We start from the raw sequence: 27225 nt of genomic DNA, 5'->3' as shown, positions 1-27225 counted from the left end.
GTTCACAAAACACTGCTGGAGTTTCACAGGAGAACAGCTCTGCAGAATCTCCCAAACAGATGAAGTGAATGGTGACCAGTTGCCTCCATACTGCTCCTCTGTTGTAATCCAAGTCTCCTAAAGCCTCAACATGCCAAGTTAACTTGAAAGACGTCATTTACACCAAGTTTTTAGCCTAAATCTACTGTAGATCCTTAGCTTGGAGCCGTGTTCATGTGCACATGCACTGTCTGAAATGAGTGTGTGTGGTGTGACGATGTATGGCAAGTCAGGGCTTTAGGATACTTGGATTTCACCAGACAAGCAGTATGGAGGCATTTTATGTTTTTTTTTACGTTGAACTCTGATCACCATTCGCTTACGTTGTTTATGAGATTCTGCAGCGCTGCTTTCCTGTGAAACTCCAGCAGTGTTTTGTGGACTAAAACACTAAGTTTGAACCAATACCCTGTGAGTCTATTTTACAACAGTAGGGGGCAGTAATTACCTGCAACCTCTCTGGGGTGTTGCGTAGAAAAAGGGGACAGGTTGCTGATCTCTCTCCAACTGCTCAGGGAACACACTGGTTATCTGTTGCATGTTATGTAATGTTGAAATGCTGTAATGTTGCAATGAATGCCTTTTTAGGATCCAAGCAATAGATTCAGTGGATTTAGGGTGAGACATTTTCTTAGATGCCAGCCTTGAAACAAAATGCAAGTGAACTCTTCTAGTAGAAATACGCAGCAAACTCTGGTATAGTCTATATCATCCATGAGAAAATGAATAATCTAGCACTCTATGGTAGTTTACATGCAGTATATAAAATATTCCACCTTGCTTCTAAACAAGTCATCCTCATGCTTGTTGTTTTTCTAATACTCCTAAACCTGTGCATTAAGACTCACCTACATCAATCTTATGTTTCTACCCGTTTATCTGGGATCAGCATTTGTGGAATAAGCGGATAGCACTAATTCACCAACAGGATTTTATCTTGCAACATCATGTGAACTTGCTACTCAAGTTCAAGGCCGGGTCACTGCCCCGCCGCCCCAGATGGGCTCTCAACAACAACAAAAACTACAGAAAGAAATGATCGGGAAAACACAACATGGTATTAACAAGATTCTTGGGTCACAAAAAAAAATTAGAAATAAAAGTTGGACAATAATAGGCTTGTAATTGGAAAGTGTCCTGAAGCAGGAGAGAAATTCTGCTGCTGCTCTGACAGAGCTGCTCAGTTGCAAACTGTGTAGTTGTTTTTTAGCAAAATCAAAATTCATATAGGTAAAGAAAAATTATATTGTTGAATTTGAAAGTCTAACAAATCACACTTTCATACAGGTGAACTGGAAAACAAATTGAAAATAGATATTTAAGGTTTATTCAAGGACAAAATTTTAATGGATATTTCAGCTTGGCCCATCAGTGTTACACTAACTGAACTGTAATGCAGCTTTCAAGACAAGAAAAACTTTATTTCCACTACATTCACATTTTAAAATAACTAAATCCAGTGTTTTATCAGTGTAATCACTGAATTGCAGCTGTGCTCTGTAGCTCAGATGTGTGAATGTGCAGAACTGTATGATTAGAGTAGAAGTTTCTTTCTAAATCATACTCAACAAATCTTTTATTTAGAAATAAACACAAATTAAAGAGTGAAGACTGATGCTTTCTGCACGCATCACTGCATCTCTGACAAGTGAATAGGATGTCATCCAGAGGCAGATGTCAGCGCTGCAGCAGGATGAGATTCTAAAGACTGGTCTGCACTGCCACCTGGTGGTCTTGGGTAGTCAAGGTTAAGATGGTTAAAGTACAAACTTGTTAATGATGGATCAAGGCCCCCAGTTTCACAATGAGCTTTCCAGTTTCACTGCAGGCATATAAAACTAATCAATCAATTTCTCAATGAATAAAAACAATGCTGTTTTCTCCCTGTATACTCCCAGATGTGGTCCCTTTCAGCTCCTGCGTCAGTAGTCAGATGCGTCAGTAGTGTTTACAAGCTATTTTCATTGTTTTATTGTCTCCAAGTTACTTGTCTTCACACCACCGTCCATTTCACCCCCAAAAGACCACTTTCCATTTGCCATTCACTCTTTTTAATTAAGAAATCGTGAGTAATACATGATTACGTAAGTGTGATTTGGGATGTGGTTTGTTTTCTTGCGGCTGTACAACTGTAGATCCACTACAGATTTACTTACCGTGGTGCTATGAACTGCTTGGCCCAGCTCTATGACATGTGGATCAGTGGACTGGGTATCTGCCACTGATGGACTGATCTGTGGAGACAAATACAAGTCACATCTAGCTGTCCCCCTTTCAACCTCCACAACTTGTCTCTGTATGCTATGTGGGAAAGGTTGTTTTCACTAGATATTTCTGTGCAGCAAAGGGATGTTAATAGTTTTAATGCCTGAACGTCAGTCAGTCATAATAAAACAAGTGATTCTGGTGCTTTGTAGGGCAGGAAACAACAATCTAGTCCTCTGTTCGGTAGCCTACTGGGCTGGACGCTGCATTTTTGCAGAGATGATTTCTTATTGAGCTTGTCAACTCATACCTTCTTCCTGTTAGTTTGTATGGTAGATGATGTTGAGCTTGTTGTAAAAACACATCAGTTATATTGTATATTATTATGATGTTAGAAAATCTGAACTTGCACCTAATCATTGTAAGTGGAAGTCTGCACAGGTTTCACTAAATTACTAAAAATAACTTGCATGTGAAGTTAGGTCAACCTGGACTTACCTGAATGTCCGTAGACTGAGGGTGGTGAAGGTGGGGTCCTCTAGGGTGAATGTCAGTCACGTGCGGTGGCGGATCGGGGGTAGACCTCCGGCTGTGTTGTTGCAGGACATCCTGGTAGGACTTGGTGTCAAAGTTTGTCCTCCACATCAGCACCTATGGGATCAGGGGACCAGATCAACTTCTATGACCTAAGTTCCTCAAACTTTTTTTTACGACAGAAAGTGAAAGTACAACCTTGAAGTTACAATCTATTGAGAGTATGGAGGTAATTATGTCGTCATGAAACACCAACCTGACCATCAGCTCCCCCTGAGGCAAAGAGATCTCCAGCTCTGGAAAAGGCAACTGTGAATACAGCACCCTGAAAAACAGCAAATAAAATGTAAGTGAGAAAAAAAAACTTATCATATTCAAACACTAATCCAGGGAAATATCAGAACTAAAATAACGCTGCTCAGACTGCCTGTAGTGTCTGATGTCCTTGGGAGAACTGCGCTGTGCTGTAGCATCACCTTGTGTCCATGGAGGGTGTAGATGAGGCGTCCCTCCAGCAGATCCAGGATCTTAACAGTGCTGTCACTGGAGCCACTGATCAGGTAGTTGTTGGATGGGTGGAAGGAAAAGCTGCTGATTGCTGCACTGTGGACTGATCCAAAAGGTAGAAAAAAAGCATTAACAGGAATTTGCAATGAGACAGGAGAGAGTAAAAACTCTAAGTAGCTTTAGTATCTTACAGGATGATGGGTAAGCTAATTCCTTAGCTAACAGTATGGGAATACATTTAGAGTCTCAAACATTTTTAAGATCTTGGCATGGATATTTCAGGCAATTACTCATTTTTTCTAATCTATAGAGTTATTACAGCTGTGACAAAGTTACGTTTCTGACACACCTTGATAATGCTGAATCAGCTTGTTGGTCCGTAGATCCCAGATTTTCAGTGAACTGTCAGCTCCTGAGGATGCGATACAGGTGCCGCTTGAGTTGAAATTAACAAAGGTTGCTGATCTGGAATAACAAAAACATGAAGTGGAGTCAGTGACCTGCAGCAGTCTGGTGTGCAAATAATACAAAACACTGCCATCTATGGGAGAGACACAGGAATGACTAAATTAGTTCAATATTTACAGAAATCTTGTACAGACTTAAAAAAAATCAAATTATATTCTGTGAGATTTTGGTCTTTTTGTCTGAAATCAGAATCTACATCTACAATCTACAATCTCCACCTCCTTGAATCATCCTGTCTAGAAATGTAATGGTTCTTGCATTACAAAAGGGAAACATACTGATCAGAGATTGTGCGAATTACAGTTACGCAAAAAAGACTATTTGATCAAGTGGCTCAAACTAACATAATTGTGGTTGCATGTTTGTAATTAAATCAAACCCAAAGCAATGGCAAAATTAAAGCGTGTGTCTGACTCCTTTTTCACTCGCATTTCTCAAAGAAAAGATATGATCTGTCTGCACCGACTCAGTGCAGTCTTTGCATCTCAGGTGCATCTCCCGGGCGTAACTGCGACCTGAAGATTTTATTTACACCTCAATTCTATTTTTTCCAAGAATACGTGTATAAACATGAGGTTGATGGCCAATAAAGGCACTGAATATATATATTTATCTACATTTGCAAGGTGAACACTCTCACACTCTTTCACTTTATACATTCTAAACAGGGGGTAACAGGACAGTATGTTGGGGTTGTTTTAGGACTTACCCTCCATAGTCAGTGAAACAGTTGATGCAGTGTCTGGTGGATGTGTCCCACAGCCGGACGGTGCGGTCATCTCCACAGGAAGCTATCAGGTGTCCATCTGGAGAAAACCTTCCGTAAGGAAAAGACAAAATAGGCTAATGAGGGCAAATAAAGTTTTTCCACAATACAATACAATACATACAGTTACACTTATAGTTCACAGTGGAGACAATCTGAATTCTAACTACTCATCCCCATCAGGTGTTTCACATTTTGTCTGATTCAAAACATTTAAAAAAGGACTGAAACCAAGTAGAGAAAAGTGTATCAATATTATCTTCGTTTGTTAAAAGAGTGTAATTTTGTTTGCCCCTTGGCAAAAAACTTAATTTCAGAAACTAAGCGGTAAAGTTATTTTTAGGTAACCTATAAGATACAAACACACAAACATGCTACAACACGAGAAGTTACTGAGGATGTGAAGTTGATGGGTACCTGGCACAGCGAACCCAGTTAGTGTGCTGGGTGAGAGAGTAGACGAAGCACTGCCGGTGAACGCTCCACACTTTGACAGACTTGTCATCAGATGCCGTCACCAGTCTCTGACCATCGTGGGAGAAAGCAACGCTGCGTACAGCGGCTGTGTGGGCTTTGAACACTGTTGACTCTCCTTTTCTGTGATACACAGACATAATACAACAAATAAAACTGATTTAAAGCGCAGCCTCACCCTGTCACACAAGCAACCTTGCATGGTACATTTGACCCTCTTGACAGTTTACTGTTACACTCAAGTTTCCAGTATATTCATGCAATAGCTAATTTGATCTACATTTCATTTTACAGTCCACTCATCCTATTCAGTGAACAAAAAGGTCCTGATTAAATTGGCAAAAGTAACTTCAGCTTACATGGAGGGCGTCCACAGTCGCACAGTTCTGTCTTTGGATGAAGTGGCCACCAGATTACCAGATGGGGAAAACTGCACACCGGTGATGATGTCTTGGTGGCCTACAAAGCGGAAAGCCCTCGCCTTCGGTGCCAGATTCCAGATCATCAGGCTCTTGTCCACTGACCCTGAGGCTAGAGGGAGACAACGTAAAGATGAATAGAGAAAATTCAGCCAAGACTTAGTCAACAAATAGCACAGATTTCCTGCTTAAGACTTTCAGTAGATTTCATGACTGGTTTTTAAAGAGCTCTTAACAAGAATAAAGTGACTTCAGGTTTGTACTGTCTACCTTTCATTGTGGTTCATATGAAAGTCTAGTCACGTTGTCGTTAAAGTCACTTTTCTAAAGCAGTCATTGGTTAAATTTCTGCAAAAGTCAATGCGCTCATGAAGAACAATATGCACCATCAAACTGCCAAGAGAATACATCACTGTGCCAGAAACAGGATGACCAAGTTTTCTGACTAATACATTAGTTGGAGGTGAAATGTCAAAAAATCATTAAGGTCATTAAAGCCAATCTGCTTTATCTTGTCAGCTGGTGTATTTATGTTGTAGTATGTTTAGTATGATGGTGACATAACATGTAAGAGTCACTTACACATAGCTTGCAAATAAAGTTATTATTTGAGGTCTTACAGTGAGAAACTTCTTAAATTCCACACTCCTGATCATCCTATTACATAATTATACATCAATTACACTGTTTCAGGTTATATCAAGTGAGAAAAAACTATCCTGCAAACAGCCCTAAAACATCTGAATAGCATCTTTGAATTTGTAAAGCTTGTAGTGGGAACGGAAATTACCCAGCTGTTTGCGGTTTGGATTGAAGTCCGTGCAGGTGACAGCATCTTTATGACCCTTGAAGTGTCTCTCTAGGGTTGGATCCTCCTGCAATGACAACACAAAATCAGTCAGACCTTCCCATGTAAACCACATGACAGGAAACAGCTCCTCTAACTGTTAAGACAAGACCTGAGTGACTGACTGATAGCCTCACGCCCTACCAACCATAGGGGCGCCCACAAAAACTGCTTTTAATGCTGGCGCACTAAACATGTATGCTGTTTCTTTGTATAGGGCATCTACTTGTGTCAGCAAGTTAAATGTAAGACTTTTAAAGAATTTTTAATGCCACCTTTGACTTAAATTTAGGTCAATTTTGCAATAAAACTAAAACTCAAATGTGAAAATAAAGCTGTACTCTTCTTCTTCTCAAATACATATACTGTCAGTTCAAAATGACAAGCAAAGCAAGTGACAATAGCTTGTTGAGTTAAAGGACATTGTCCAAATGCGTTTAATAGTGTGAAGAAAGAAAAAAAAAGATATTTGATATTTAAGTGTCCTCCGTCCTCCAGCCAGAGTCTGACATGAGGCTGAAAGTCATTTAGACCCAAACTGTATTTTTTTTGTGGTTCTGTTTTATAGTTATTTGTGTTTTTCAAAAACAAATGCCATCACGTCTTACATGTCTCATCCAGATAGACATTACGGTGGTCACCAGGGGACAAAGTTTTGCAAACATGAATAACAAAAACCTGAAAGACTGGAACAGCATAAGACGCATTCAAATTCCATTCAATTCAGTGAATTTTAGATCATGCTTACAGCATTCAACAAATGTACTTTCTAAAAGACCTTCTCAACCCCATTAGAATTCAAAACTATAAATACTTTTCATGCCTTTTATTAGTAAATGTAACTTTAAGATATTTTAAGACCAGTAGCCACCATGTTTGTAGATATTACAATACATTTGGCAATATCAGGAACCCTGTTGGTGTTATGGTATTGGGCTGTTGTTTTGTGACCGGTTTTAATGGCAGCAGGGCTAGTTTTGTCACGAATCTGGCAACCCTGCTGTTATATTTCTAGTTGCAGAGGACTGGGCAGGTGCTCCCTCCTATGGGACACTGCCTGGCGAAGCAGATCAAACATGATTGTATTTAGGGAATGCGGTAAAGAAACATCACAGAGAACAAAACTTAAAGAGCTCCAGACTGTTATTTACCAGTAATCAAGTCTAATATGTTGTTGATTTCACAAATGGTCCCAGTGTGGGTTTGACAGCCCCACTCTGCAGCAAATCCTCTTAGCAGAAATGCAGCTAGCAAACTCGCCAACTCAGCATACGCTATCAAAAGGAAACACACTATTGCTCTTTAGCCTTTACGAAAGTATTATCAAATATAGCTTACTTACCAAAACAGACGCCATTGTGGGCTTTTGCTAAAAGAGCTAATGTTGTCAGATGGAAAGTTGAACCGCCCTGCTGCTCTGTAACGTTACTTCCATGACAGTCAAACAGTGCGCCATCAGCAACTATCAGACCTGACCTGTCGAGCTCAGATAACACGGTGTTCTGTTAAGAAAACTCCATTAACTTTGAATTTTATGAGCTCAAAATGACAACTGAGTTTTGTGTCTGTATAAACAAACGGGTAATACTCGCTATTTCTACAGCTAAAAAACTAGCCACTTGTGGCAACGAAAGTAGTGCTGCGTTCATGATACACGTGGAAACATGTAGAAATGAAACTCCAATGTGAAAATTCCCATTTACAACTTGAAAATACAATTCGTATCAACCTACAAGTTGTAAATAAGAATTGTAACATAATGAAAAATCAGTTTTAATGTACATTCAATTAATCAAGGCTTTGCATAACGTTATCGGTTCGATATGAGAGGCCAGCAGCCAAATGTAGCCTAGTCAACATCAAATAAAAACAAAATCAACCATTAAAAACGCGAATATAGAGAGAGCATGTCTTGACTGATAGCGATCAAGGGTATGATGTGTGACTACCTCCAAGGCGCTGCCAATGAAGCAGCAACATTGTTTTGTGAACTTTATTATAATTATCAAAAAATGTTGTTGTTTTTTTCTAGGTGACGTGAATGCAGCATGTCATGAGGGGGAGCGTCCTCCGCTGCTAAGCAACTACCTAGCGATATCATATGAAAGAGCTCTGAAGGAGAAGTGACACAGTATCATCCTCTCTGATTGGTCCATGAAACAGTACCGACGAATCAGCACCGAGATTGTTAAACCTAGAACTTGATGTTTGGCATTTCTGTTTGAAAAGATGTCGCTCAGTCGGGGCATCGGTAATGTGGAGGTAACGTTAGTTAAATGACAGAATTACTTATGTTATTTACCTGCTCTCTGGTAAAATTGCAATGTCGATAGTATTATTTAAAGTGAATACAGCGTGGACCAACGTAAACAAATATAGCTATCCTAGCAAGCTAGCTAGTTAGCTGTGATCAGTGTTAAGTTACCATATCAACGACAGTGCACCTGTAAGAATCAAAACGTGGGCCACTTGCTAACACTTTATGAAAGCTCCCATGCTTGTAGTATAAGTTAACTATCGCTAGCATTTGCTGCCTTGTCTCTGTGTCTGAGTAGACAGCTAATGAAAACCTGTGGTTGTGTTTTCTCTCCAGTACATGAAGAAAAGGATACCGAAAAACGCAAAGTATCAACATGTCAAAACGAGGCTCGATACAGGTATCTTGTCTAGATAGTATAGATGCGCTACAGTGTTATGAACTAGTGCCATTTGTTATGCCTGAAATAATTTATTAATGCTAATGTCATTTTCTTACAATAGGATGCAGCCTTACAAAGTATATGGAAAAACTGGAGGACATTAAAAAAAGTGAGTAACTCATTTGAAGAGGAATCAGAACTGACAAGTAATTGAACATATGTTTATAAGTATATTTTATGCGTCTACTCTACTATATGGACTTTGTTTGATGTACTCACATCTCAGATATTTACTTTGACATTAAAAAAAAACATTTCATTTGAACTGTATTTTTCATAGTATAAAAAAACATGAATTTGAAGTTGAAGCACCAGGTGTTTGCTTAAGCATGTCCTAGAAACAGGTGTATAAAGATGGCTGGATTTTGTATATTACCTAACAATCTATTCCCAAGTCCAAGTGTTCAGATTTTAAAGATCCTCCCAGACATGTTTAAGACATGTTTAGTGTATTTTGTGTTGAAGGTTTCAAGTGTCCACATCCCACTTTTGCAAGTTGAATATTGAACCAGGATTGTAAACTATTTTTGGTGTCAGAAATCATGCTTGTCGGCCCACCCCTAAAAATGTGATTTTTATTGGGCACATAGAAATGTTCCACTTTCAGCATTTGAATGTGAAAACATCCTTCTAACTTAGGGCTGTGCATAGGCAAGAATTTGTTGATACAATATGTATCACGATACAGAGGTTACAATTCAATATATTGCAATATTACAGTCACTGGCCACTTTACCTGTTCATTTGCTTTTTAATGCAAATATTGAATTAACTGGGAATGGAGAAGAAAGGTGATTTAAGTGACTTTGATTGTGACATGGTGTTTGGTGCCAGACAGGCCGGTTTGAGTATTTCAGAAACTGCTGATCTAATCTTTGCTTGTATGACAATATCATAATACAGTGTTTTTGAGAATCGATACAGTATCACAAAATATAATATCACAATACTCAAGTGTAACAATATTTGCTTACATTCCTATTCTAGGGTCAAACTCTGCCACAAATACATCATTATGTACAGTGAAGCTCAAACATTCAACTGAGGAACTAGAGGAAAAACACTCACCACTTTGAGTCTCTGAGATTCATAATTAATAACCGGTTCCTTATAGATAGGAGCAGTTTCAGTGTCTTCCTAAAGGACACTTGAGAAGGAGACATCGTAGCTCGGATTGAGGTTTTGACCCAGTAAGCACAGAATAGTGTCTCTGTCCGCCAGGCTACCAGATTGCTGCCCCAGACTGTTGGACCCATAACATTAGTCCAGTTCGTTGGCGTCTTATAAACACTTTCCATTCTGCCCAAATGTGAACAGGTGGATCCAATACCCCAGTTTGGCAGGATTGAATTAAACTCACACATGATACAATTACAGCTAAATAAGACCCCCTAAGGGTCTTTTTCATAGGGTAACATGGATGAGAACTATTTACTGTACACCTCAGGTAAGATTTGCCAACTTGGCAGTTCAGTGTTCCAAGGATCTGTGTGTGTTTCTTCTCTCTGTTCGCCTGTGTACTTCGAGAGGTAAACCAGAGAAGTTCTACTCCACTGATAATTCCCAGTTAAATAAGTTCTTTGTGGACAGTGGTCACTTTGTGTTGAACCGTCCTCTGATTTCTCAGGGATAAGTGACACTGATTCCTTCACTCTCCAATGGAGGATTGTACTGCTGTCCACAATAATTCCTGTGTGACTGGACACAGGCCGTCAGGACATGCTGGTCAGGTGCCAGCAGGGGTCTTTGAGAAAGTGTGAGCGAGTGAGGACACACTGTGGATAATGCCACAGATAAAACTGTCTGAGCAGCCTGATTTGGACATAGTAGTGGCAGCTTTGGCTGGATGGTAGCATGGGAACAGACAGGGTAGAGCGAAGGTTTAGTGAAACATTAGAGGGAGATGAGGAGAACCGGGACCTGCAAGACCCAGGTGAGCAATGGCTGAAGTAATTATCACTGTTTTTTATTTTTTTTGTGAGATTTTATGATTGTCAACCACAGTGATTATCTGACTTTATGACTTAAGATATAAAGTCAAACTTCTCAGCTCCAGCAGCCATTCTATATAAAATATTTCAAAACTGTTGTCAGGATATGAGGCTCCTTCCTACAATAACCTTTCTTAGATTTAAGCATTGTTTTTATGCTTGATTTGTCTTCCCTTTTTTTGCAGATTACAGGTATCGAAAAGATGAAATCTTCAAGCGGTTAAAGGTGACTACATTTGCACAATTGGTGAGAATTTATGTTTGTTCTCTTGCAATACTGCAACATCCTGCAAGATTCATGTCGTACTCAGTGGAAAATCCAGCCAGTAGTTATTTTTATGGCCTGTATTTTGGAGGTGACTGAATGCAGTGAGAAAATCTGAACCACTCACAGTGTTTAATAATTGATAGACTACTTGTGTGAATAGCTCTTGACAGACGACTCTGAATTCATTTAGCTTGGTTTGTTACCTTCATTTACAGACTCCTGGATAACATTATCTTTGCACTTTTACTTGCGATGTCTTTGCAGTTTTTCTTCCTATTACAAACATGTTTGATTTCTAAACTCCTTTTACACATCAGATACTTCAGGTAGCCTCTGTGTCAGACCTGAATGAAAGTGATGACGGCGAATCATATGGCACAGAAGGTAACATAATGGGCAAAATTACTTATTCACTTAACATTGTGAAAGTTAATTCATCTGCTAAATAGGTCATTAGCATTTTAAAACACATTTTTCTTGGGGCACTAACATTACTTGTCCCATATACTATAATAGACAAACTGTTAAACTGATTCAAGTTTAAGATGTTGCAGGTGACAATCTGTTGATTTCCCACTGATTTGCAGACGGTGTGTCAGTGGTGTCGAATGCAGACCTCAAGTGTCTCTCTGAACACACCAATGGCTCCCCGCAGGCGTCACTTTCCTCAGATCGCCAGGACGCCGGAGACACCAGTGAAATCTGCCACACTGCCAGGTCAACACTGCTGAGGTACTGTACATACGGAATCCCTCATAATGTGCACAACACACCAAATTACTCACAGTTTGATGGACAACCATTATGCAAAATATATTTATGAAGGCAAATACTTTCAATGTGCGTTTGCACTGGAGAGAACTGTGCCTCTGTCCCTGGTGTTAGAGCCTCAGAGCTGCACTGAAAAGTGCAGAGCACCTGCCATGTGCAGCAACAAGTGTCGCTGGTTGACTCTTGTGTCCTGAAGTTACAGTAGTAGGTACCATGAAAGTCACATCACTTTTAGAAATCTGCAGACCAAACTGATATTGAGAGAAAAAAATGACCTCCAGATAGAGGTTTGTTGTTATCTTAGTAGGTTCCATAACGGTCTGCGTGTTGCACCGCCATGTCAGCAATATTAAGTTTGCAATCTACAACCTCACCATTAGATGTCACTAAATCACACACACTGGTCCTTCAAGATGCTTTCAGACAGCGAGCTCCTAGCCGCTGCTGTCGAGGTCATAAGCATTCACAGCCTCTTGACTCTGTATTCATGGTTTTTAAACTTGCTGCCATGGTTTGTCATGTAACCATGGCAACCATAGAGAGGGAAACTGTACAAAGCATGCGTTGTGTCATATTGCTTACGATTTCCTCTACTTTAAGCTACAACTAAAATGTGGAAAGAGATTGTACTTGGTTAATAGTAGATAGCAGCAGCTGGCATTGTATCCTGCTGCCGCCGATTCAAAACAACATCAATTCTGCCAAGTCACAGTCTCTCCTGCAACCGCACTCTGTTTGAAATTATCTTTACTCTAAATTCTGTCTTCTTCAGTAACTTTTTCTCCCCTTAACTCTGACTTTACTGTGTTACATACATACATACATACATACATACATACACACACACACACACAGGCTCACACTATCTCCATCCCAGCATCCAACATTCCCTGAACACGAAGCACTCCTGTAACCCTACACACATTTCTGTGTCTGCATTCAACGTAGTGTACATCCACTTTTTGTCCCTTAAGACATTTGCCTTTCCCACAACTCCACCCTCCTGTAAACCACATGATAGCCTCCCTCAATATGTTCACAGCGTCCCCTCCTCTCACCTGCGTCCACCAGCTTGAACAGGAACCCCAGGAGTGTAACTCTATCTGCGGCCTCTCCGGGGGCCCCAGGCTGTGCCTCTGTAATGACAGAACTTTTAGGTCACCTTCACCTTGTGTGGAGGACAGATGGAGAGAGAAAATAGGGCAGCCCTGGGGTAAACATACACAAGGGGAAAGTGGAGTCATTCTACAGTATTGTTTGGCTTGGTTCCATACTTGTATTTGCTGCTGTGAGTCATTTTCATGTAGGCTCTGATTTCACGTTTATTGGTTTGAAACAGGCCAGATCACCAAGATAGGGCTGCCCATTTTTATTCAAAATTTGAACAGTCGTTTGAATGTTTGGGGGAAAGTTCATATTCGACTGAAACTAAACTAAAACTAAGTGAGTAATGTTGTTGCTTGGAAAAAGTGACAGCCTTACCACATGGTTGTCTTTTGCCAAAAGAATCTTAATAAATGGATGACCATTTTTGTTTTTTCCTTTTTGCTTTCTTCTCTGTGTTGCCACTGGTAAGGTACCCTTACACACATAATTAACCTGTGATCTGTTATTTCTTACATTGGATACCTAATTGTGCATTATTGCACTCTTGCACTCCATGTCATAAAAAAAACCCAATAAAAACAGAAGCCACATAGGTTAATTAAAATTGAACAAACTAATTAAAGAGTATAGCTATTGTGATGAAAAACTATCCAAAAATGACAACAAATTTCACTGGTACATTATATAGTCCTTTTGAGATACAAAGATCTGTAAATAGCTGAACACATGCAAACACAGAATGGAAAGAAATATGAATAAATAACACAAGCAACCAAAAAATGAAAGATTAATGACATAAATTTGTTTAAAGCAGCTACAGGATTTCACACTTATGGCCTCATTTGCTCATCTAGGTCATATAGAGGCATCAGTATCAAACTAAGACTCTTTGTTATATGTGTAATCAATACATTTACATATAATACTGTATTTCTAACAGTCTGTGACAGGTATTGCAGCTCTCACTTTTTTACCTCTTACAGTGTTATTAGCGGCGTGGGAGAGTTGAACCTTGACAAGAACGGTCAGAAACTGAAGAATGAGTCTGTATTAACACCTGAACCAGCTGACAGGCCCTACCCCGACAGCCCCTACCTGCTGCTGGACGTACGGGACCGGGACCAGTACGACCACTGCCACATCATCAGCGGTAGGTGGCCAGAACATGAAGCTTGGTCATTGGGTGTCTTAAGACAAAAATGCCTATTTGTTGTTTTAATTATCTCTCTCTCCTGCAGCACACAGTTTCCCAATTGCTACACTGTCTCGAACAATGAACCCCTACACCAAAGAAGTGCTGGAATATGTATCCTTCAACACAAACAACACAAGACATTTACCTGTTTTTTGTCATGCAGCAAAATCAATGTAAAAGCTTTTTGAAGTGCAGTTACAAATAACCATTAACTGAACTTGACCCCCAAACTGTTCAGAAAAATGCAGCAGGGAAGATCATCATTGTATACGATGAGGATGAGAGAATAGCCAGCCAGGCAGCCACCACCATGTGTGAACGAGGATTTGAGAATCTCTTCATGCTGTCTGGAGGTAAGATACCACTTAAGCTGTTAAGTCAACTTTCTTTAAAGGTAATGTAATCCACAATGAAGACGTCATTTCATGTGTCCTATTTGTGTTGTACATGTATTTTACTTGTCAAACAATGCTATTTGCACCCTGGCTGGTAATAGTCAGTGTGGTTATTTACACCCAGGTGTATATGCCTAGCATAGCAGAGAGCCAAAAATGCTATTTTGCATCCAGAGTGTAAATAGCCAATGAAGCCAGTGTATCTATTTACACCCGAGTGTATCTAGCCGAGCATAGCAGAGACAAGCAGCCAAGTGTCATGTATGAAAATGGCTATCATTCGCTCTGCCGCCCTCTCCCAGGTCTCAAAGTAATCGCTCAGAAATTTCCTGAAGGGATGACGACGGGCTCCATCCCGACCTCGTGCCTGTCGTCTCCTACGTCATCAACTTGGAAGAAGAGCTCTGCGCTGCAGCAGCAGATGTCCAGAGTAGCAGAGAAGAGGTGGAGGTTTACATCAGACGAGCTGACGAAGATCCAGGAGCAGCTGGAGGAGATCCTCATCCCTAGTAACTCCAACAGTAAGACCACACTGTCAGAAACTCCATTTTCAAGTGGAAAATCCTACTTAGCCATTAACACCCCTCAACCTTCCCTCAACCTAAAGGGTTTATATGTAGCAACGTACATCTGGTCATATGGGAAAAATGTTTTAGATGGGCTTGGGAAAATAACATTTTGTCTCTAAAACCTAAGTACTATGACCAAAATGTAATGGTTCGGATTTTAATACATAAGGAACACTACTAGGAAGGCATGGGATGATATAAAAATCTCAAAACAAACAAAAAATGTAGGCATCTCAATTTAAATAAAATAACAATTTCTACAGGTATAAAAGCTGCTGACGGAGAAGAGAAAGCAAGCTCAGTAGTGAGATCTGGGGCTGAACAGAACAGATAAATGTGGGCTCACTATTTGGCAAGCAACATGTAACTGTTGCCCCTTTTATTTGATGTGTTGTAACAGCTTATTAATGATTCATAAAGTGTTTACAGCCTAACTAGTAACCTAATAATAAATTATTTATAAATTATGTATAAAGGTAGTCTTATTGTGAAGTAGTACTGTGAGTTGTGTTGAGTTTATTAGCACTTGTTGATTCCAAGAGAAATGTGCACAAAAAATGCTCTATTTAAACTAAAGTCAATTCATTATTCATGTTTCACTGGAGATTTTATTCTCTGCGTGTGATGGCTTGTATGCTTGAGCTCACCTGCTGGGCACAAGACTCTTTAAGCTACCAGTTAAATTGATTGGAGGTGTATCGATGGAACACTTTAACCATTTTTCCCTTTATTTAACACCAAATTACACAGTCACTTCCAAGAACTTTCCTGTGAATTTGAAGTTGCACGTCATGTCCTTTCTAGGAAGCCGGTCTTATCAGTCTAGATCACAGAATGGAGCAGGGATAGGTCAGAATGGCTCATCCCGCCTAACTGAGATTTAGAGCATAAACTTAGACTCACAAGTGTCATTTTTTTTCTCTGTCTCATCACTCTGCCACCCTTTACTATTGTTTCCATGTGTTCACCGCAGGTCGGATGTCCAGCCGCATGTCAACCAGCAGCTCACAGTCTAAAGCGTCCAGCGCTCGGAGTCGGCAGAGTTCCTCAACAGCTGGGAGGGACAGTGCCAGGGTTCAGAGCAGTAGACCCTGGAAATAACCCCACACCCACACCCCAACCCCCATCAACCACATGGATATACATGAGCAAACATACCTCCAATACAAAGTCAATTTATTTCAGGTTACATTTCCCCACACCTCTACTCCGAGTCTGCAAGAAACACATGCATACATACATGTTTCTGGCGCCTTCTACCATCTTTTTCTCCAGAATTTCCTCTGACACAGACACTGAATATTAACTGTTCTCAGGTTTTGTGTTTTTCAATTTCGGAAATTACACGCACCTTGTGAAAGTAATTAGCGCCACACAAATCAATGTCCAAAATAATTTAAACTCTTATTAAGACCCAATCAATACTGGACAGCAGTATGAAATTTACTAATAATACAAACTATAGAAAAGAACAACAACATTTCATTTCAGTGTCATCAGTAACCGTTGTGATACTCCACTCCTCTTCTTCTTCACTTCTGGAGATTTATGGCAGACTAGCATTTCTCTCTGTTTTTTTTTAAATAGATATTTAATAAATGGTGTTTATTTGAATGTTTGCACAGTGCCTCATCTGTGAATTTGAAAATTGATGGATCTTTTTGCACTCAAATTATTTTGTCATGTAACACTATTCTCTGATGAAACTGTCCAGATAATCATTTAATTCTGTTTCTTTTTTTAACACTATTTTATCCAAAAAGGTCACGTTCAGCTCCATCAGTATGACAGCCACCAAACAAATGGCATTCTTAAAAGACTTAGTTTTGTTTTTTCTTTTCTTTTTTTGTTGTTTGTTTGCATAATTGAATGTTGAGATGACATGAAGGATAGGCTGGGAATCTATGTATTATTACATGAGATGTAATTTATATAAAAGTTACAGAGTTTGATCCACTTTGTAAAATTAAATCAAGCTGTGCTGTATTTTTCTAATTTCCTCCATATCGTCATGATGTCTTAATGATGATTTCAAAACTGACGATGCACCAACAGCCTTTATGTGCAAAGATTTCGTCCACTCATGCTGTTACTTAACTGTGAGTTTCTTTGTGTGTGTGTGTGTGTGTGTGTGTGTGTGTGTGTGTGTGTGTGTGTGTGTGTGTGTGTGTGTGTGTGTGTGGATCAAAGTACTGTAAGTTTTGATCAGACTAACTGATTATTTGAAGCCTTCACGCACTTGTCATATCAACAGGCTGGCTGTAACAAAATAACAAGCAACACTTCTGTTCCCAGAGATGATAAACAGTATTGCTAATTTGTTTTTTTGTTTTGCTGGTATGGTACTTCTTGGTCAACTTTCCCTGGATACATTCATTTTTGAAGTGCATTTCATGGACTTTACTCTGCTGCCCTTCTTTGTGATGAATTTCACCATCAGTCTTAACTCACATCAACAATCTGATCTCATGATTTTGCCTGTAAATGAATGTCAAATAAAGTGTGTAACTGTTTGCCATATTGTAACTGTTTCTTTGTTTGAGAAATACTGACAGAGCTAATATAAACATTGAGTCAATTGTTTAAAATCATAAAGAAATGGAAACGGCTGTTTTCCAGTGTGCACATTTATTTTTCTGTTTGTGGTTTTTGATGAAAGTGATATTACTCTTACAGAGGTCATTGTAAAGGTAACATTTGCCAACAGTATCCTCTTACAGGAGGATTTCCACTTCACACATTAGTAGGGGTTGTGGAAGGTGTGATTCATGATAGCCATCAGAGCCAGCCAAGTCTCCTCGGCGGTGGGAACGATCTGATTGGCCGGCAGGATGAAGCCATAACGTCCGGTGTCCCTCAGCTCGAAGGTGTAGGAGTACTTGATGCCCTGGTTGTAGGTCCAGTCAATGGTGCCACCACTAGCTTGGTCTATAAATGAAAGCGGCAAATTTAGATATTTGTAATTTATTTAAAAATATATATACAATTTATAAAAATGTTGTTTCCTGATAATTATTAATAAGTGAGATAAAGTAAAATTAATCTATATTATAAGCAGTCTTGCTGAAACTTACAAATGGTGTTGATGATGCTGCCATATCTGTAGCGAGTACCATACAGGGAGGCGAGGTCAGTGATAGCCTTCTTGGCCAGACTGTGCTGTGGGACGAGATTACCATTATCACATTAACTTTATATTTTCTAATGTTGTTGTTACATGTTATTACTTTTCTAGCATCACAGGTCTTTTCTAGCATTCACAGACTTCAAATCTGATGAGCCAAGAGATCTACAATCATTTTTCCCAGTTTGATCATGAAAAATAAAAAACTTTTTCACTCAAGCAGTCATAAAAAGAATGTGGTTTTTACCAGCTCGGCCTGGTCCTTGACTGGAGTCCTGGTGTAGCCGTAGGGGTACAGGAGCATCTGGGAGTAAGAATGGATGGAGACGAAGGCCTTGAAGTTGCCGTGGGACTTCACAAAGTCAACAATAGACTTGACCTCAGACTCAGAGTGAGCCCTGGGTCCACGGTAGGTCTCAGAGCAGGGGTTGCCGCTGGCACCAGCTCCTACATAGGGATGACGACAGAGTCAGAGAAACTGCAGAGAAAAGGACGTCATTGTTTGTCTATAAACACCCTCTGAACATCTGGTTCTTTAGATACCAATACCCAAGGTGCGAGTGTCTCCATAAAGTGTAAAGGGACAAAATATGTCATGTAATATGCCTCAATCACCAAAATATGTGTTATTTATTTGATGTCATTTATACTGTGTCCGGCATGTTGTGCAACATTCTGCAGCAAAATTGTGAAACTGTCTTGCCATTTTGGCCAGGGTTGTCATGAAAAGACCATCCTGTAGATCATCCTGTGTAAAGTCACTGTGTGTAAATTAACAATATGGTACTTTGGCACCATCTGGTGGTTGTATTGAGCATGACAACAGCAGAACAATGCATGTCACTAAAATTAGTTGTTTTAAATAAGCTAAATGATAATCTGTAACATAATCATTTAGATGTTAGGCTTGGAGCTTTAAAAATAAGTCTCAAGGACATGTGGTAGGACCATTAGCACATAAAGATGGACAACATGACAGCTCCCCAAAAGTGGAGCCAAAGCATCTCCATAGCCCCCTGGTGGCTAGCAGCAGTATAGGTCACAGATCTCACCCCCCGCCATGTTAGCAGTTTGGACATGGACCATACTAAAACACATGCACATCTAATAAAAATTTCCCAAGAAGTTTTCTGTCATTCTTGGTAGTTCTTATCACATTGGTGTATTCTCAGGTGTTATTTTTTCTGATCTGGTTTGGTTTTGATGAGTTATTTGATACTATGAAAAGGGGGGTTTGTGTCATGCTCCAACCCTGATCACTACGGAGCAGACTCTGGCTCCAAATGATGTCACCAGTGTAAGATGGCAGTGTTTTGTTTTGTTTTTTATAGTGGGAAGAAGTGGAGACATGTTGTCCATCTTTATACAGTCAATAGGTGGCACAGCTCACCTAAAAGGAAAGACCTTACCTCCAAAACCAGCATCCCAGTTCCTGTTGGGATCAACTCCAACACAGCTAGAGCTGGAGTTGGGCTTCCTGGTCTTACGCCACATACGGTTCTGGAAAAGTCATTGCAATGTGTTACTTATGGGTTCATACCTTGCTTACTTTTTATCTAACTCTTGATTTATTTATCTATAGTTTCATTGAGGCAGACATAAGTGCATATTAACAGATACACAACTATTAGATGTCTTTATCGGTCTTCAGTGAGCAGGTGTCCCATTTGAACTCGACAGGTTCTAGTATGAACCATACAACTCATGAACTTATCAATGTCTTGGGAAAAAACACACTGCATGTAGCAGCCTTGTAGAAGAAGATGATTTACAAGTCTTTGTATTCATGTTCATAAAAATGTAATAGGAAACATATGCCATGCTCAATTCACATGACAGTAAGACACCCAAAGAGGGGTGAGAAACCCTATAGAAGCTTTTAAAAAGTACTATGAATGCATATCACCAATCAAAAACCTGAATGTGGCAGGAAATTATTTTAAAATCAGTCAGTAAAAAACTCTAGCTATGAGAGACTCACTCTGCTGTGGGTGTAGGCAAAGCCATCAGGGTTGGTCACAATCTCCAGGTAGATGTCCATCTTGTCGAGGATGGCAGTGAGAGCGGGGTCACGTCCATAATCAGTCACAATCTACTCACAGAAATGTAAAGAATACAAAATCCAGTTTAACAGATTAGTGGTCAGAAGCTGCAGACAGACAGGGAGGGAAAAAAAACGCAATGTGAGAATTATCAGTGTACCTTTTTGGCAAACCAGGTGCCACTGGCTTGAGTGACCCACTCCCTGGAATGGATTCCAGTGTCGATCCAGATGGCGGGACGGTTGTTTCCACCAGTGCTGAACTAAGAAAAGGAAAGGAAAGGAATGGAAAGAAAAGGAAGCAATAAACATATTTCCTATTATATCATAATAATTACATGTAATTAGAATGAATATAATAATTTGGTTGCACGGATCAGTTTATTTTATTTACCTTGAGCACATTCAGGGGACGACCCTCATAGCTCTGACCGATCACAATCTTGCTGACGAAGTTGGGATTCTCAGCCACCAGCATGTCCTGGAAACTATAGATCTAAACCAAAGACAAAGAGCTAATTAAAACCAAAACTACTGGAAAAATTAACACTTGATCAGACATCAGTGTGATAAGAATTACCTAAAATGAGCGAAACCTTTTTTGGTAAACATTTACTTGACACATACTTGTGATTTTCTTAGTTTGGCCCATGTCCCTTCCAATGACATGTCATTTTGTCCATCGTTATATGTCAAACCTCATCTACTGTCAAAAACTTAAAAGAAAAAAGAATGAGATCGTTGATACAAGTGGACAAAATAAGTTTTCTATGTAGGGTGGCTGGGCTCTCCCTTAAAGATGGGGTGAGGAGTTTAGACATCTGGACGGAGCTCAGAGTTGAGTCAGTGCTCCTTCACGCTGAAAGAAGTAAGTTGTGGTGGGTCGGACATTTTATCGTAGTCCTCTTTTGTCCCCGGGGGTAGACCCAGTACATGCTGGATGGACTGTATATCATCTAGCATGGGAACGCCTCAGGATCCCCCAGGAGGAGTGGTGCCCATAGTGTGTACTAACCTCACTGATGGTGTGGTAATTTTGGTAGTCAAAGCGGTCAGTGTTTCTGGGCTCAGCGAAACGAGCAGCAGTCATCATCTCCTTCTGCTCGGCGTCCAGCACCACCTATAGGACAACAGCATCATTCAGTTCAAACATTTGGAGAGTCAGACTTGTTCCTATTCAAACCAGGACTTGAGAATCCAGGCTGTTTGCAAGTTTTGTACCTGCAGGTCTTCGATCATGATGGAGTACTCAATGCCCTGAGTCTCCAGGTAAATTTTGACAGACTGCAGGCTGTGGAAAGGAACTCTGACATCCACAGGAGTGGCCACATCAGTCACATCCCTCCAGAAGTCCAGCTGAAAGAAAACACAGTTGTCATACAAGAAATTAAGCCTAATCAAGTCCTTGGAATAAAGAGGTTTGTCATTAAAAAACACAGATAATCAACAAATGCATTTATTTGAAGCTTTATTTGATTTATTTTCCATTTTATTTTAGAATTTATTCTAAATTACTGTTAGTGAGTGATATAAGTTACCTCGAACTCAACCATATCCTCCAGGTCCTTGACAAGAGACAGCTGGACCTCATCCTTTGCAACGATGCGAAGCACCTGATGCCTGCAAAAGGGGAACCAGTGTTTTACAATCTTTTACCCAAGAGACCCAGAGACAGAACAGAAATGTTGGTACACATGTTGTGAAGTAAGATTTCTCACCGTTGGCAGGTTCTGCTTATGCAGAGTGGTAATTTGTGGTGTTGTTGGTTTGGTTGTTTGTTCTGTTTGATTATGTTATGTTATGTTATGTTGTGTTGTGTTGTGTTGTGTTATGTTACAAGTGTAACATAAAAGAGGAAGAGAGTGTTGTGGCAGGTAAGAGGGAAAAACTGTAACAAGATAATGAAACAATAAAATTCAACTGACCATCTGAGATTTTTTTTTTTTTTTTATTGAATTGCATTTTTTGAAGGCTTTGAATGTTGTTGGGGTTTTTTCACTCCAACTTGTGAGCACGACAAACAAACTTTTTTTTAAAGAGGTGGTACCATAAAGGCTACCTGAGAAGATAAGTAACAGTGTGCAAGCACATTCTTTCCTGTGTTGGCCTTCCCAAGCCATTTAATTTATTGTGAAAGTGGAGTTACTGTATCATACACAGTTTACATTGGTAGATCAACTAGATGCTTTCAGGTAAAAAAAAGGGGGATAGTAAACAATGTTATTATATACAATACATTCATGATTATTCCTAATTTATGCACACATAGTGTATATACAGATCACTTTCACCGTACACAGCAGTGAGAGGTTCTGGCAGGCTCACTTACCCTTCAAATGTCTCCTTGGCCAGAACGGCCACAAACAGTGCGGCGAGTGCGAGCAGCCCCCTCATCATGACCAGCAGTGTGAACCTGGCAGGGCTGACCACTGGCTTTTATGGCTGAGTGTGCCGTGTCACGTGTCCACAACCACAAACTTGCTTAAGGTGTGCTTAAAGTTTGTAAGCGGCTGGTCCCCTTCCCACGCCAGCCTGCAGATACCAAGTTGCACCTTGCATGTTGTGACATCTGAAACGGTGTTCAGTTTGAAAGAAAACAGAAAGGTTATTCAAGGTCTGCTGGGTTTGGTTTTGTCTGTAGAATCCAGTCTGATTCCTTTTTAAGTTTAATTACATACAGTGGTGAAAAGTATCTAATTACATTTACTGAAGTACTCTACTTTGGTACAGTTTTGATTTTGACAATCAATTTGTTAGTCTTTTCAGTAAATAGATAGAATGGCAAATGGCATTTGTTAAATAAGGAAATTTAAAATGAGAAAAGAGAAACAGAAATAAACAAGAAAGAAGTGTACAAAATACTGTCAACAAATAAATTATGATGTATTATGAGGCTACAGATAAAAACGTAGGACTAAGCTGACTGACTAAAGTGCTTGCTTGGTACAAAACTTGTATTCAGTTTATGATGATATAAAACAGAAAAAAAACAGCAAAATGTCACATATATGTGTGTGTGTGGGTGTGTGACAAATAACTTCTTGCTGAGAGAAATGTCTTCATCAATAAACATGTCTATCATTTTTCTTTTTTAATCTTTATTTTACTTAATATGTGTGGTAGGTTCTATGATTCTTTGTTTATTTTCTGAACTTTAACATGAACATTATGATTCATTACTACACTTTGCAGTAGTCTAATGTAACTAAGTACATTTACTCAACTGCATTTAAGTACAAATTTGAGGTAAATGTACTTGAGCATTTCCACTTGATATGCAACTTCATAGTTTTACTCCACTACATCCACTACATCGCATGTGTCTGGCATTTTAAGTTACAAGTTACTTTTCAGATTATAAATTTTTACTCTCATCCCGTCCTGTTGAAATCCACCTATCTTCAAATGTGGTGATTTTGAATTAGAGTTTTTTGGATAAACTAAAAGATTAGATGTTCCTTTACTAGATGAGACAATTCTCCTAAATCTAAATAATCAATTTAAAGCCCTCTTCAATGAGCTGGAAACTTGCTTCAAAGCAGAAAACATGACTGTTTTTCTGAGTTCATGAAAAGATGACCTGTTAGAGGCTTTCACAGAGCAACAATGCTACAAACACATGTTGATCTTGTAGAATATGATACATTTCCAAGATTTAACTATATATAACCTATTTAAAATTAGTTCAATCTTCAACATCTACATGATTAAAATGCAACAAACGCATCATGGTTCACAGTGCTTTCATTATTGTGAAAACCAGCAAGCATGACATGAGTTTTTAACTCTCAAACAATGCATTTTGCAAATTCTGCTAATATGCTGATCATGTTGCTTTAAAAACTCGATTTAATGAGTTGATTTAACTCTGAACAGTACATTCATCCAACTTGTCATTTCAAGTCAAAAGACTTTAGCTTAGAAGAATTTTTTGAAGTTTTGAAGTGATCTGAAATAACTAAATGAATAATAATAATAAATAAACACTTTTAGGACCTTTACTTGTGCAAGGGTATTTTGATAGTATGGTGTTGCTATTTTTACATAAGTAAAGGACCTGAATCTTCTTCCAACACTCATATTTCGTCATGGTGTCCTTGTCACTTTTGCCTGCTGTTATTGTTATATCAATAAATTACAGACTTCCAGACTGAAAGCTTGAATGAGAGGAAACAATACAATGAAAATACACATGAAGTGAATGAATGTGTCTAAATTCAGTTCTGTACAGCTGAAGATGGAATCTCACTGTTCAACAGGAAGCCGTGGCCATCCACTGTGTATTTCAGCTTCCTCTTTGGGGCAAGACTGCACTCTGCAAGCAGCTTAAACGGTTTGAATTTAAACCAGCTGCTGGGATACATGTACTGTGAGCTCTGCATGTTAGCAGAGAAACACCAGACATGAGAAAACACGAGATGTCAGAGTACAAAAATTCACATCTGGTGCTTTCACAGGGTTTCAAAATGAGATAAACACTAAAAAATGTGACACCAACAGAAAACCCACATCAAAGTTACACTCACGATTAATGGTTATAGTCAGCTTTTGCCTTTGACTTCTAAAACAGTAACATTTTAGTGGGTACAGTCATAGAAAATAATCAAATATTGAGCAATGGACATCAGATAACATGTTCAGCATTTCTGCTTCCCCTCATACAAATACCTTATATCCTTACCCTAAAATATTTACTATATTTCTGAACATGTAATCATTTAAATACAGTTCACGTAAACAGCAAAGTAAAGATCCTTGACATTACTCACTAATTTGACTTCTCGCCACTGTACATGTCCCAGAAACTGCAGGTTTCTATTATGCAATCCAGCTGATAAGGACATTGCAGAGGAAAAGTAAAGAGACAGAAGGCGAGATGGAATCAGTTGTGGAAAACACCTGCTGGAGGGTTTCTGGTTCACAGAGACTTACATTAAATTAGACATCGTGTTTGTCCACATCCATGTGTCCTGCTGAAGTGTTCTTGAGCAAGACACTGTGCTCCTAGCCGCTCGGTGCAGGCATCATTGTAGCCATCAGTTGCAGACGTGCTGATTTCTGTTTTCATCACAATGAAGCAGCTTTCTGAGAACATGTAACTTCCTTATTTTGATTATTTTCTGGTGAAAATGTAGTCAAGAAATGTTTGTTGCATGGGATGGGTAGAACCACTTCTGTCTGAGTGGATGGATATGTACCTAAAACAAAAAATAAAATAAATAATGATTTAAAAAAGTCTAGGGGAAATATTTAGCAAAAATATGGCCATAATACTTAAGCACATTTTATATGTGTTTATTTACTTTTAACTTTGCATGTTATTTTTTATAATAAATTTGACATTTCTTATTCCTAGATTTATTTTCTCTGATAATTAGTCCTGTAGACCTAAATAAATAATGAAATTTCTCTCAGTGATTGAGGATTCATAAATATTCCACATTTAGATTAGACTGTCAACTGGTAACGAGGGAAGGAGGGAAAAATTTTGAAGGCACCACAGTGGAAAAATAATTGACAGAGCAGAGTAACCGATCAGGTGCAAGCCCACTAATGTGGAAAAAACTGATATTAAGTTGTATATTGATTTTGCAGCCAAAATGAAAATCTAGAAATTAAACCAAATTCTTGTTTTTGTGTCTGTTCACAAAAACAAGAAAACGAAACAAACAAAAAAAAGTTGCCAGAAAGGAAATGATATTGAACTCCTTCCTGCAGTGTCCAAAGCACATAATAATTCATAGCTTTGGTCTGGTCAGCATCTGGTAACAGTCGCAGCTGCTGCATGTTTCTTTGAATGTGGGGTTGCACATTATGAAATGACCCTGTATTTGATGCTTTTTACACCCAGGCAGGTGAATCTTCTGACCTGGAGCGCCACCTGCAGTCACCTGACAGGGTGTGAGAGGAAAACAGCCTCATTTGGAGACCATGTCACTTGTTTTTCCAACTTGCTATACCTTCACTATCACATCTATTTATTTTAAATTTACCTTTACATTTTAAATTCTTGGGAAAGACTTCCAGACTGCACAGACTAAAGGCCATAGTGTCTGCATTCAGATCTCTCACACTGTTGCAGCCACACAAGCTGGTTCAAGCTGATAAGGTTTATTTTTAAGCATCATATCGTTGTTGTTCAGTCTAAATTTAAAATGTCCTTTTCTAAACTCACATATTCCTCAGGGTCTTGTACAGATACTTCCTACACACTGATGACTGCACGTCCAGACACAATGAGTGACAGATTACATGTAACAGGATTATGTAATTAAGATACCAAAAAAGAGTAACTATTTCATTCAAGTTACTGAAAAAATGTGACCAGATACATATACTAAAAATTGGGATTATTAGGCAAGATTACAATTTTATTATATATTTTAAAATAAAGAATAATACCCTACTATTTGCAGTGCAATGACTAACATTAGCTACACCATACTTGCTAACCTTGAGACCCCAAAAATAAGGAGGATTTCGATACCAAAAATTTTGAATTTCACAGACATTGTTTCCCGCATTCTAGTGACTTTTAAAGAATAAAATTAACAAAATCATAAGTACACTGCAACAGCATTTTTGTGTTAAATACTTTTCATTTTATTTTTAGTTGGGAAAGAATACAGATAAATTCATCCCTAGCGAGATTTTTTCATTCATTCCATCCATTTATGTTTTTGCTCCTGCCGCTTAAAGAGAATTGACATGGTATATTTTACAAAATACATTCCCCTTTCTTTTAAAATGTTCCTTAAGAAACACAAATTGTTCTGGAAGTCTGGTTTGACGTAGCTGTGTTGACC

General features: G+C 39.0%; 3 protein-coding genes across 3 annotated transcripts in view; 1 reads left to right on the top strand and 2 right to left on the bottom strand.

Annotated features, from left to right (window-relative positions):
• The window catches only part of poc1b (POC1 centriolar protein B), a 53280-nt gene extending 45664 nt beyond the window's left edge, over positions 1–7616 (bottom strand). Inside the window, exons 1-10 of the mRNA XM_084734946.1 lie at positions 7602–7616; positions 6203–6287; positions 5353–5524; positions 4937–5116; positions 4463–4570; positions 3635–3750; positions 3255–3388; positions 3035–3103; positions 2743–2895; positions 2196–2273 (exon numbers count right to left, since the gene is read on the bottom strand). Coding sequence (XP_084591072.1) covers positions 2196–2273; positions 2743–2895; positions 3035–3103; positions 3255–3388; positions 3635–3750; positions 4463–4570; positions 4937–5116; positions 5353–5524; positions 6203–6287; positions 7602–7616 — 1110 coding nt within the window. The remainder of the gene's footprint in view (positions 1–2195; positions 2274–2742; positions 2896–3034; positions 3104–3254; positions 3389–3634; positions 3751–4462; positions 4571–4936; positions 5117–5352; positions 5525–6202; positions 6288–7601) is intronic.
• An 818-nt stretch (positions 7617–8434) lies between these two features.
• On the top strand, positions 8435–17770 carry cep41 (centrosomal protein 41). Its single transcript, XM_084733537.1, has 11 exons — positions 8435–8521; positions 8853–8916; positions 9020–9067; positions 11135–11196; positions 11535–11601; positions 11805–11949; positions 14079–14245; positions 14334–14401; positions 14529–14643; positions 14988–15206; positions 16228–17770. Exons 1-11 carry the CDS (start codon positions 8489–8491, stop codon positions 16353–16355), a joined length of 1116 nt encoding a protein of 371 aa, XP_084589663.1. The 5' UTR covers positions 8435–8488; the 3' UTR covers positions 16356–17770.
• Positions 17079–25498, bottom strand: cpa5 (carboxypeptidase A5). The gene is made up of 12 exons (XM_084733536.1): positions 25352–25498; positions 22749–22951; positions 21958–22039; positions 21641–21775; positions 21435–21539; positions 20814–20915; positions 20581–20682; positions 20360–20470; positions 19788–19878; positions 18626–18825; positions 18329–18413; positions 17079–18182 (listed from the first exon to the last, which is right to left on the bottom strand). Exons 2-12 carry the CDS (start codon positions 22814–22816, stop codon positions 17995–17997), a joined length of 1269 nt encoding a protein of 422 aa, XP_084589662.1. The 5' UTR covers positions 22817–22951; positions 25352–25498; the 3' UTR covers positions 17079–17994.
• Positions 25499–27225: the final 1727 nt, after the last annotated feature.

This window comes from Lutjanus erythropterus, chromosome 13, assembly GCF_056507025.1.
Source record: "Lutjanus erythropterus isolate fLutEry1 chromosome 13, fLutEry1.hap2, whole genome shotgun sequence".
Classification (NCBI taxonomy): Eukaryota; Metazoa; Chordata; class Actinopteri; order Lutjaniformes; family Lutjanidae; genus Lutjanus; species Lutjanus erythropterus.
Note: the sequence above shows the minus strand (reverse complement) of the source record. Positions and strands in the feature narration are given on the sequence as shown.

Coding starts and splice junctions, on each gene's coding strand:
- cep41 (XM_084733537.1), top strand. CDS start 8,489: ATGTCGCTCAGTCGGGGCATCGGTAATGTGGAG. Junction 8,917..9,019: donor CAAAACGAGGCTCGATACAG/GTATCTTGTCTA, acceptor TTCTTACAATAG/GATGCAGCCTTACAAAGTAT. Junction 14,644..14,987: donor TCTCTTCATGCTGTCTGGAG/GTAAGATACCAC, acceptor GCCCTCTCCCAG/GTCTCAAAGTAATCGCTCAG.
- cpa5 (XM_084733536.1), bottom strand. CDS start 22,816: ATGATGAGGGGGCTGCTCGCACTCGCCGCACTGTTTGTGGCCGTTCTG. Junction 21,540..21,640: donor TCATGATCGAAGACCTGCAG/GTACAAAACTTG, acceptor GTTGTCCTATAG/GTGGTGCTGGACGCCGAGCA. Junction 18,414..18,625: donor TCAAGGACCAGGCCGAGCTG/GTAAAAACCACA, acceptor CTCGTCCCACAG/CACAGTCTGGCCAAGAAGGC.